General features: G+C 42.1%; 2 protein-coding genes across 10 annotated transcripts in view; both read left to right on the forward strand.

Moving 5' to 3' along the window:
* The window catches only part of LOC115413898 (HEAT repeat-containing protein 5A-like), a 51,756-nt gene extending 43,734 nt beyond the window's left edge, over positions 1 to 8,022 (forward strand). Inside the window, exons 28-39 of the mRNA XM_030127036.1 lie at positions 35 to 139; positions 234 to 368; positions 2,250 to 2,377; positions 2,454 to 2,601; positions 3,655 to 3,828; positions 4,788 to 4,889; positions 4,991 to 5,239; positions 5,323 to 5,474; positions 5,552 to 5,659; positions 6,234 to 6,336; positions 6,435 to 6,588; positions 7,860 to 8,022. Coding sequence (XP_029982896.1) covers positions 35 to 139; positions 234 to 368; positions 2,250 to 2,377; positions 2,454 to 2,601; positions 3,655 to 3,828; positions 4,788 to 4,889; positions 4,991 to 5,239; positions 5,323 to 5,474; positions 5,552 to 5,659; positions 6,234 to 6,336; positions 6,435 to 6,588; positions 7,860 to 8,022 — 1,721 coding nt within the window. The remainder of the gene's footprint in view (positions 1 to 34; positions 140 to 233; positions 369 to 2,249; positions 2,378 to 2,453; positions 2,602 to 3,654; positions 3,829 to 4,787; positions 4,890 to 4,990; positions 5,240 to 5,322; positions 5,475 to 5,551; positions 5,660 to 6,233; positions 6,337 to 6,434; positions 6,589 to 7,859) is intronic.
* Positions 1 to 9,316, forward strand: part of LOC115413570 (HEAT repeat-containing protein 5A-like) — a 54,678-nt gene extending 45,362 nt beyond the window's left edge. For all 9 annotated transcript variants that reach the window (XM_030126522.1, XM_030126521.1, XM_030126520.1 and 6 more), the window contains 12 exons: positions 35 to 139; positions 234 to 368; positions 2,250 to 2,377; positions 2,454 to 2,601; positions 3,655 to 3,828; positions 4,788 to 4,889; positions 4,991 to 5,239; positions 5,323 to 5,474; positions 5,552 to 5,659; positions 6,234 to 6,336; positions 6,435 to 6,588; positions 7,860 to 9,316. In XM_030126522.1, coding sequence (XP_029982382.1) covers positions 35 to 139; positions 234 to 368; positions 2,250 to 2,377; positions 2,454 to 2,601; positions 3,655 to 3,828; positions 4,788 to 4,889; positions 4,991 to 5,239; positions 5,323 to 5,474; positions 5,552 to 5,659; positions 6,234 to 6,336; positions 6,435 to 6,588; positions 7,860 to 8,022 — 1,721 coding nt within the window. In that variant the 3' untranslated portion in view covers positions 8,023 to 9,316. The remainder of the gene's footprint in view (positions 1 to 34; positions 140 to 233; positions 369 to 2,249; positions 2,378 to 2,453; positions 2,602 to 3,654; positions 3,829 to 4,787; positions 4,890 to 4,990; positions 5,240 to 5,322; positions 5,475 to 5,551; positions 5,660 to 6,233; positions 6,337 to 6,434; positions 6,589 to 7,859) is intronic.
* Positions 9,317 to 11,020: the final 1,704 nt, after the last annotated feature.

An 11,020-nucleotide genomic window follows, 5' to 3' on the forward strand; every position in this document is an offset into this window, starting at 1 on the left:
CCCTAAATGCACCATGATGGTGTTTGTCCTGTAGGGGGCTCCTTCTACACGGCAGAGACCGTCAACCAGTCCAGAGGTCACTACGCATCATCATGGGCACCGATCCTCCACGCCACCGCGCTGTGGCTCCACAGCACAGGTCAGAGGTCACGGCAAGGTCGCAGAAGGTCACGGGGTCACCGTGTCCCAGACTGCAGGGTTAAGGTCATTAAAAGGTCACGTGTCGGTTTCAGGGTTTGTGATGACAGACGACACCCCCGTTAACCTGTCCAGACCGGCCACGCCCACCTCCATGGGACACACCAGCTCTGTGGGCGGAGCCAAGAGTCCAGAGGACATCAACACAGAGAGGCTGCATCTGATTCTGGGTACGTTTGAATCCAAAGACGCCAAAGACAAGAAGGTTGAACCCACAAAAACAAATCAAACCACCTGAATTCAGTTGAGTCGTCGTCTCCGTCCAATGGTTTTAGTCGTTTCACACATTTATCCAGTGACGAGTCAGTGTTCATCATGTGACTTTGATGTTCATACTTTCACTGGTGTCGAGTTCATTTATCAGTGACATGTGCTGAGGGCAGAAAATCAAAGGATTAGAAACCATTTTATTGGTGAGAAACGGAGACAGAAACGTACTCTGACTACATGGAATGAAACAGGTTTAGATTAACCAATGAATTAACCAACATTAACTAATGAGTTAACCAACATTAACCAATTTAACCAGTGAATTAACCAACATTAACCAATTTAACTAATGAATTAACCAACATTAACTAATGAATTAATCAGCATTAACTAATAGATTAACCAACATTAACCAATTTAACCAGTGAATTAACTGAATTAACCAATGAATTAACCAACATTAACTAATGAAGTAACCAACATTAACTAATGAGTTAACCAACATTAACCAGTGAATTAACCAACATTAACTAATTTAACCAATGAATTAACCATTAACTAATGAATTAACCAACATTCACCAATTTAACCAGTGAATTAACCAACATTAACCAATGAATTAACCTATCTAACAAATGAATTAACTAATGAATTAACCAATTTAACCAATGAATTAACTAACTAGAAGCACTCGGAGAGCGCAGACCTCCACCAAGGGTGATCAGTGGCCCCCCCCGTGGCCCCCCCCACTCCCAATCACCACCAAAATTTAATCATTTCTTCCTTATCCCATTTCCAACAAACCCTGAAAATTTCATCCAAATCTGTCCATAACTTTTTGAGTTATGTTGCACACTAACGGACAGACAAACAAATAAACAAACAAACCCTGGCAAAAACATAACCTCCTTGGCGGAGGTAATGAATTAACCAACATTAACCAATGAATTAACCAATTTAACCAATGAATTAACTAATGAACTAGAAGCACTCGGAGAGTGCAGACCTCCGCCAAGGCTGATCAGTGGCCCCCCCGTGGGCCCCCCCACCCCCGATCACCACCAAAATTTAATCATTTCTTCCTTATCCCATTTCCAACAAACCCTGAAAATTTCATCCAAATCTGTCCATAACTTTTTGAGTTATGTTGCACACTAACGGACAGACAAACAAACAAACAGACAAACAAACAAACCCTGGCAAAAACATAACCTCCTTGGCGGAGGTAATTAACCACCATTAACCAATGAATTGACCAATAAATGAACCAAATTAACCAATGAATTAACCAATTTAACGAATGAATTAAACAATAAATTAACCAAATTAGCCAATGAATTAACCAACATTAACCCATGAAGTAACCAATGAATTAACCAAATTAACCAGTGAATTAACCAACCTTAACCAATTTAACCAATGAATTAACCAGTGAATTAACCAACATTAACTGTATTAACCAGTGAATTAACCAACATGAACCGTATTAACCAGTCCAAGGTGAGGCTCAACTCGCTGCTTTCTGTATGTAAATGAGAAATGAGGAAATTCCACCATTTTAAATTGAAAAATAGTTAAAATAATTAGAATCACATGGAAAATAAGTTTGTAGAACAGCTGACATGTATTTATTTGCTGATTATTTGTGTGTGTGTGTGGGGGGGTTCTTGTCATGATGACCATGCCTCCTCATTTACAGTCTTAGTCCTTTTGTGTTCATACATGAATATTTGAGGACGTTACAGACGTTTGACTCATGTTCTGGTTTGATGTTTGAACTGTTTTATAAAGTCCTGTCATGTTCTGTTGGGTTCGGTTCTGTTCTGGTGTTGTGTGGTCAGGGATCAGTGTGGAGTTCCTGTGTTCTCCACGTTCCGGGGACCAGATGGAGAACATCACTTCCTGTCTGCGAGCTCTGCAGGCGCTGCTCGACGTCCCGTGGCCTCGGGCCAGGATCGGCCACGACCAGGTGAGTGTGTGTTTGTGGGGTCGGACCCGTCTGATCCGGTTCTGGTCCGGTCTGATCCGGTTCCTCTGCGGTCCAGGCTCTGAGTGTGGAGCTGCTCGGCGTCCTCCACCGGCTGATGGTCACCAGGGAGGCGGAGTCCGTCCAGCTCGCCGTGTTGGATTTACTGCGACAGATCGTCACAGCAGCGCAGGAGCACGTGAGGGAGAAACGCCACAGTGCAGAAGGTGAACACACATAAGAAACACACATATACATATATACACACACACATATCTATATCTATCTGTCTATATATATGTCAGGGTAGAGACTGCGATCTGGTAGGATCGGCGATTCTACCAGTAGAGACTCCGATCATAGTCTCTACCAGTAGAAACTCCGATCAGAGTCTCTACTGGTAGAAACTCCGATCCGAACCCTAACCCTAACCCCTAACCCTAACCCTAACCCTTCTACTGGCAGGATCGGAGTTTCTACCAGTAGAGACTACGATCGGAGTCTCTACTGGTAGAATCGCCGATCCTACCAGATCGCAGTCTCTACCCTTACATATATATATATATACACACATATATATACACACATACATACACACACATGTATATACACATATATATACACATACATATACAGGGTGGGGAAGCAAAATTTACAATGAACATTTAGTTGTTTTTTCTCAGCAGGCACTACGTCAATTGTTTTGAAACCAAACATATATTGATGTCATAATCATACCTAACACTATTATCCATACCTTTTCAGAAACTTTTGCCCATATGAGTAACCAGGAAAGCAAATGTCAAAGAGTGTGTGATTTGCTGAATGCCTTCGTCACACCAAAGGAGATTTCAAAAATAGTTGGAGTGTCCATAAAGACTGTTTATAATGGAAAGAAGAGAATGACTATGAGCAAAACTATTACAAGAAAGTCTGGAAGATACTATTAAAGAAGAATGGGAGAAGTTGTCACCCGAATATTTGAGGAACACTTGCGCAAGTTTCGGGAAGCGTGTGAAGGCAGTTATTGAGAAAGAAGGACACATAGAATAAAAACATTTTCTATTTTGTAAATTTTCTTGTGGCAAATAAATTCTCATGACTTTCAATAAACTAATTGGTCATACACTGTCTTTCAATCCCTGCCTCAAAATATTGTAAATTTTGCTTCCCCACCCTTTATACACACACACACACATATATATATACATATATATATATATATATACACACACACGACCCGGTTCTACTGCTCTAACCCAGCCCGTGTCCGTCCTCAGTGGATGACGGCGCCGCAGAGAAGGAGACACTGCCGGAGTTTGGTGAGGGGCGAGACACCGGGGGTCTGATCCCTGGGCGCTCGCTGGTGTTCGCAGCGTTGGAGCTCTGCCTCTGTGTTCTGGTCCGGAAACTTCCTCAGCTCAGCCCCAAACTGGCCGGAACCAGCCCGACCGGTAAGACCAGGACCAGAACCCAGATGAGGGTCTGGGACCTGAGAACCCACTGGATCTGGATTTCTTCCAGTTCTGAAGGTTCCAGGTGGTTTAGACACAGTGGGTTGATCTGGTCTTAAGTCTGGATCTGGATCTGGACCTGGATCTGGATGTGTTTATGTACAGTAGTGTTCTGGTTCTGAAGGTTCCAGGGGGTTTTAACAAACACAGTGGGTCAATCTGGTCTAAAATCTGGATCTGGACCTTGGGTTTAAACTGGAGCCTGTTTGTTCACTTACATCAGAACCTTTTATCATTTACTGTGGATTTTGAAAAACCTCTGCGTTTCCATTAGGGCTGCACAATTAATCATTAAAAGACTGCGATCTCAATTCACATATGTATGCGATCTCACGGACGATTCTTAAGCATTTTATTTTATGGCTGCATTACAAACAAATGCCCACAAACGCAGAACTACCGCCGCCTCTTCCCTTCCACCCCCCTTCATCCTCGTCTTCTGTTCTTCATCCTTGTCTCCTGTTCTTCATCCTCATCTTCTGTTCTTCATCCTCTGTTCTTCATCCTCATCTTCTGTTCTTCATCTTCGTCTTCTGTTCTTCATCCTCGTCTTCTGTTCTTCATCCTCGTCTTCTGTTCTTCATCCTTGTCTTCTGTTCTTCATCCTTCTCTTCTGTTCTTCATCCTCATCTTCTGTTCTTCATCCTCGTCTTCTGTTCATCTTCGTCTCCTGTTCTTCATCTCCTGTTCTTCATCCTCGTCTTCTGTTCATCTTCGTCTCCTGTTCTTCATCTCCTATTCTTCATCCTTGTCTTCTGTTCTTCGTCCCATTTCCTCATCCTCGTCTTCTGTTTTTTGGACTAAACACCCACATATTTGGACACAGTCCCCAAGACACTAACCTTGATCTGTTGTTTTAATGGTGTTTGACATCCTGGTTCTGTCTGGTTCTGGTTCAGGTCCTGGTGGGTCTGTGTGGACACTGTCGGACAGTGACTGCCGTCTGGTGTCCTCTGCTCTGTGTGTCCTCTCTGAGCTACCGTCCGTCTGCTCTCCTGAAGGTCAAAACCGTCCTCATATTGATGACGTGTCCATGTTGATGTGTTAGCTTTAGCATTAGCATTAGCTTCATATGGACCTAGACTGTTTGTCCATCCTCCAGGCAGTGTGTCCATCCTCCCCACCGTCCTCTACCTGCTGCTGGGTGTCCTCAGGGAGCTGGTCCACCAACCCATGGTGACGGGCTCAGGGGGAGGAACAGGGGGCGGGGCCAGTCTGGTGGTCCAATCGGCTCTGCAGGCACTGAAAACCGTCCTGACGTCGCCGATGAGTCAACAGGAGAAGAGTCGTGGCGCCTGGAACCTGCTGCTGAGGTCAGCGCTGAACACGCTGCTGACGCTGTGGGATGCCGGTATGGACACGCCCACAGAACGCCGTTTGACGGAACTGGCGTGGTCGGTTGATCTGTTGGTAACGGTTGTTCCTTGTGGTCAGGTGACCCCGGCGTCGCCGTGGACCAGGTCAGCCTCCTCACCGCCCTCACCATCTTCCTGTTGTCCACCGGGCCAGACGTCTGCACCATCAACCCTCTGCACACGCTCAGTCTGCAGCGATTCACCGCCTGCATGGACGCCAAAGACCCCGTGGTAGGTGTCTGGCTGGGGTCACGTTATGTCCTGATGCATCACCATCTTTGTGCTGACATCTGTGTGGGTGTTTTCAGGTGGTGAGTCGATGTTTCCAGCTCCTCGCCACCGTGTTCCAGGCTCCGCCCCCTGTTTCGGTCCCGTACATTCAGAGTCTAGGTCCGCCGCTTGTCAGGTTCCTACAGGTCAACGCTCCCTTATCTCCTCCTTCCTTCCTTCCTTCCTTCCTTCCTTGCTTCCCTCCCTCCTTCTTTCCTTTCTTCCTTCCCTCCCTCCTTCCCTCCCTCCCTTTCTCCCTCCCTCCTTCCTTCTTCCTTCCTTTGTTCATTCCCTAGAACTTAGTTCATTCCTGTCACTCGCATGTTCTTTCCTGTTTGTTTGATTTTCTCCTCTTCATCTTTTTCTCCCTTGTTTACTTTCTTCCTTTCCTCATTTCCTCTCTTCTTTCCTTCCCTCTTTGTTAGTATTTCCTTCACTGTGTCCTTCTGTCCTCCCTCTTGTCTCCTTTCCTTCCTTCATTTCTCTTTTCTCTTCTCCTTCTTTATTGTAAATTATTTCATTAATCATAATGTGCTTCTGTTCATTTAATTGACAGTGTTAATGTTCTATACAAACCCTCTCTATGTGTTTTATTTCTGTTTTTTCGACCTTTATTGTTTTCTGTCATAAATCTGCCACCATCTTCTGATCTCATATTTGACCAATTGGCATCATCGTTCCGGATCACATGACTCATTTGTGGGTGTTTCCTGTCGTCAGAGGGTGGAGGGGCGTCGGCCTCAGAGTCCGGATGAGTTGACAGGTGTCTTGGACGGGATCCGGGCCATGGAGGTCCTAGTCCAGGCGGCCGACGAGTCCCAGCGTGAGTAAAGCCCAGAAGACAGGCCACGCCCACCAGAGTCACTGAAGGCTCATGTGAAGTGTAGTGTTGTGAACCTGTTGAAACCCTGTCTGTTCTAGGTCCTCAGCTCATCACTGTGCTGCTGCCCCTCCTCATCTCCTTCCTATTGGATGAAAACGCTCTTGGCTCTGCCCCCGCAGCGTCACGGTCCCTTCATGAGGCGGCGCTGAAGGACCTGATGCGTCTCGGACCGCAGCACTCGGCCGTGTTCAGGTCAGAGGTCATGAGCTTCACTGTCAATGTTAAGGTTTTTCAGATTAAACTAAAGGGCGTCTGTAGTGTTTTTCGGCCCAGGTCTGGTCCTTAAAGTCATCTGTAGTGTTTCTTTTCCCAGTTCTGGTCCTTAAAGGCATCTGTGGTGTTTTTCAGCCCAGTTCTGGTCCTTAAAGTCAACTGTAGTGTTTCTTTTCCTAGTTCTGGTCCTTAAAGGCATCTGTGGTGTTTTTCAGCCCAGTTCTGGTCCTTAAAGGCATCTGTAGTGTTTTTCAGCCCAGTTCTGGTCCTTTAAGGTGTCTGTCGTGTTTCTGTGCCCAGTTCTGGTTCTTAAAGGTGTTTAGTGTTTTTCTTGGCCCAGTTCTGGTCCTTAAAGTCATCTGTGGTGTTTCTTTGCCCAGTTCTGGTCCTTAAAGGTGTCTGTAGTGTTTTTCTCAGCCCAGTTCTGGTCCTTGAAGGCGTGTGTAGTGTTTTTCAGCCCAGTTCTTGTCCTTAAAGGTGTCTGTGGTGTTTCTTTGCCCAGTTCTTGTCCTTAAAGATGTCTGTAGTGTTTTTCTCAGCCCAGTTCTGGTCCTTAAAGGCGTCTGTAGTGTTTCTTAGCCCAGTTCTGGTCCTTAAAGGTGTCTGTAGTGTTTCTTAGCCTAGTTCTGGTCCTTAAAGGCATCTGTAGTGTTTTTGTTAGCCCAGTTCTGGTCCTTAAAGGCGTCTTTAGTGTTTCTTTGCCCAGTTCTGGTCCTTAAAGTCATCTGTGGTGTTTCTTTGCCCAGTTCTGGTCCTTAAAGGTGTCTGTAGTGTTTTTCTCAGCCCAGTTCTGGTCCTTAAAGGCGTCTGTAGTGTTTTTTCTCAGCCCAGTTCTGGTCCTTAAAGGCGTCTGTAGTGTTTCTTAGCCCAGTTCTGGTCCTTAAAGGTGTTTAGTGTTTTTCTTGGCCCAGTTCTGGTCCTTAAAGTCATCTGTGGTGTTTCTTTGCCCAGTTCTGGTCCTTAAAGATGTCTGTAGTGTTTTTTCTCAGCCCAGTTCTGGTCCTTAAAGGCGTCTGTAGTGTTTCTTAGCCCAGTTCTGGTCCTTAAAGGTGTCTGTAGTGTTTCTTAGCCTAGTTCTGGTCCTTAAAGGCATCTGTAGTGTTTTTCTTAGCCCAGTTCTGGTCCTTAAAGGCGTCTTTAGTGTTTCTTTGCCCAGTTCTGGTCCTTAAAGGTGTCTGTAGTGTTTGTTGCTGTTGTGTCCTGTGCTTTAGTGTTGTTTCCATCGGTCAGTGAACACCTCGTGTCCTCAGGTCTCTGGTGTCCTCGTCTCCTCACCTGAAGTCTCGTCTTGAAGCCGCCGTCAAAGGGAACCAGGAGAGTCTGAACGCCAAATCCGGCCCTGCCCACCCGAGCAGCCGCCAAGGCGCCGCCAAGGTGTCGCCCAGCATCACGCTCAAAACCAACTTCCTGTGAGGCGTTCAAGGCCGGTGCTGACCACAGGACACCGTGGACACGTCCATTGCGATTCCTGCTGCTTTTACAGGTTTTTTCTGTGCGTTTTAGGCAAAGAAACGTAGGTTTTAAGGCAGTAACAGAACGATCGATGAGTTTATCTGATGTTAAATCTAGAGCACAGGTGAGTTCAGGTTCCACATTCAGACCCATACGATCAGAACCGGACCAGAACCAGAACCGTAAGAAACTCGAAATAATAAGTACTTTATGAAACTGTGAAAAACATGAAATATTAAAAAAACTGGTGAGGGGAGTGTGATTTCAACAATATTATTATTATTATTATTATTAACAGCACAGTGGATCTAAAAGACAGAATATTAAAGAAAAGGTAGAACAGTGGAACAATTGCACACATTCATATGTAATCAGATTGTTCGCATTTTATTATTATTAAAGGATAGTTCGTAAATGTAAATATTTACTTAATTACATTTTTTAAAAAAACATTAAACCAAGAAGATACGATGGTGTATTAGGTCACATCGGAAAAATAAAAACACTGTCACTACGACAATAAAGTCAGAATATTATCAGAATGAAGTTGTAGTTTTAAAAAAAACCCAAATTTAACGAAATAATGTCGTACTTTTATGAGATTAAAGCTGTAATGTTTTTAAAATAAATTCTCAATAGTGCGATAAACAGTCCTCATTTCTAAATCTTACACAACAAACGAAGCACTTTCACTTCTGTTGGAGCGGACGACTAATGCTAATGTGTTGGTGGTGGGCAGGGCTAATAGGCTCAGTATTTGGTGGGCGGGGCTAGTAGGCTCAGCATTAGGTGGGTTGGGCTAATAGGCTCAGTATTTGGCCAGTGGGTACAACTGTATTCTGTAATATTAGGATATTTTTTTTACAATACAGCTTTATTTTATAAATATTTGGACTTTATTTCCATTGTGACAGTGTTTTTATTTTTTTTATGGCCTTTAAACACTTTCTATTTGTCCTTTTGTCCAGGTTCTTCTTCTTCTTTTCCTTTGGATCATTCTGCTCTGTTTGTGGAACCTGAACGTCTGGGATCGTTCATGTCTTCAGTGGCATTTTTACATTTCATTAATTCGTCCCGTGGACCGGATCAGATGATTTGGCGGCCTGGTTTGGTCCACGGGCCGTATTTTTGACCACAGCAGAACTGAAGGTGTTCATCCAAACACGACGACACCAGTCGATTAAAAACTAAATCATCTTCATGGAACAAGACCTGGTGTGTTTGGATGAAAACCTTCAGTCTGATCATTAGTCTGGTTTCCATGAGCCTCTAAACCACAGGTGTCAAACATGACAAGGGTCCAATCCAGCCCATAGGATGAATTTGTGAAATGACAAAAATGACACTGAAGATATTAACAATCAAGGATGTTCAACTCATTTTAGGTCAGTTTCATCTAAAGTGGGTCAGAACCAGTAACAATATTATCATAATAACCTATAAATAAGGAAAACTGCACATTTTTGTCTTTGTTTTAGTGTTAAAAAAAAAAAAAAAAAAAACAACCAGTAAAATTACACAAAAATGGTTACATTTACAGACCAGCCTTTTACAAAAATGTGAATAATAAAATAAAAAATAAAAATAAAAATGTGACCTAAAAAAAAAAAATATGAAACAACCTAAATATCTTAAGAGAAGTACTAATTAGGCAAAAAAAAAAAAAATCTTGAATTAAGCAAAAAAAAAACCTTGAATTGTAGCAAAAAAAATCGTGAATTAAGCAAAACAATCTTGAATTAAGCAAAGAAAATCTTGAATTAAGCAAAACAATCTTGAATTAAGCAAAGAAAAGCTTGAATTAAACAAAAATCTTGAATTAAGCAAAACAATTTTGAATTAAGCAAAATGTTGAATTAAGCACACAAAAAAATTGAATTAAGCAAAAACAATCTTGAATTAAGATAAATAATGTTGAATTAAGCACAAAAAAATTAATTGAGCAAAAAAATCTTGAATTAAGCAAAAAAAATCTTAGATTAAGCAAAAAAAATCTTGAATTAAGCAAAATAATTTTGAATTAAGCAAAAAAATCTTGAATTAATCAACAAAATCTTGAATTAAGACCAAAAAACCTTGAATTAAGCAAAACAGTCCTGAATTGAGCAAAACAATCTTGAATGAAGCAAAAAAAATTCTTGAATTAAGCAAAAAAAAAATCTTGAATTAAGCAAAACAAATTTGAATTAAGCAACATAATGTTGAATTAAGCAAAAATAATCTTGAATGAAGAAAAAAAATCTTGAATAAGCAAAACAATCCTGAATTAAGCAAAAAAAAACAAACAAACCTTGAATTAAGCAAAAAAATTGAATTGAATTGTATGATATTCTGCCTGTTCCTAAATGTTGTGTATTTGTAGATCCACTGTGATCTGTACGCTGTTTAAATGATAAACTAAGGTGTAACATTGTTCAAAATCCACTTATTTTTCTTGGGAATTTTCAGGTTGTTGTATTTTTTTCATGTAATGTTCAAGTGTAGTTCGGGGGATGTCAACATTTTCATTATGGAATTTGACTTTTTTCACTCAAAACATAGAGAACACTTTGGAGTTGGCATTATCTGTAAGTTTTTATCCTATTATTTACATAATTTTGTCTGGTCCGGCCCAGTTTAGATCAGATTAGACTGAATGTGGAACTGAACTAACATGAGTTGGACATCCCTGCACTAATTAACTGAATTTAACTATTCATATAAATGTGTCTAATGGAAACACCACAGTTTGACCCAAGCTCTAGTTTTTCTCTGAATAGTTGTTGTTGTTCCAGGTGTTTTGTTCGTAGTTAAATTGGTATATGATCCAAAACTGTAATGGAAAGACCTTTGACTCCAACTAGAGTCACATGACCAAAACAAACAGATGCGGATGGATGTTAGAACAAGAGAAGAAAAAGAGTTGAACCCAAACGTGTGTGTATGTGTGGACACTCCAGGAAACCACATCAGTTTAGAT

The sequence above is a fragment of the Sphaeramia orbicularis genome, chromosome 22 (assembly GCF_902148855.1).
Source record: "Sphaeramia orbicularis chromosome 22, fSphaOr1.1, whole genome shotgun sequence".
Taxonomy (NCBI): domain Eukaryota; kingdom Metazoa; phylum Chordata; class Actinopteri; order Kurtiformes; family Apogonidae; genus Sphaeramia; species Sphaeramia orbicularis.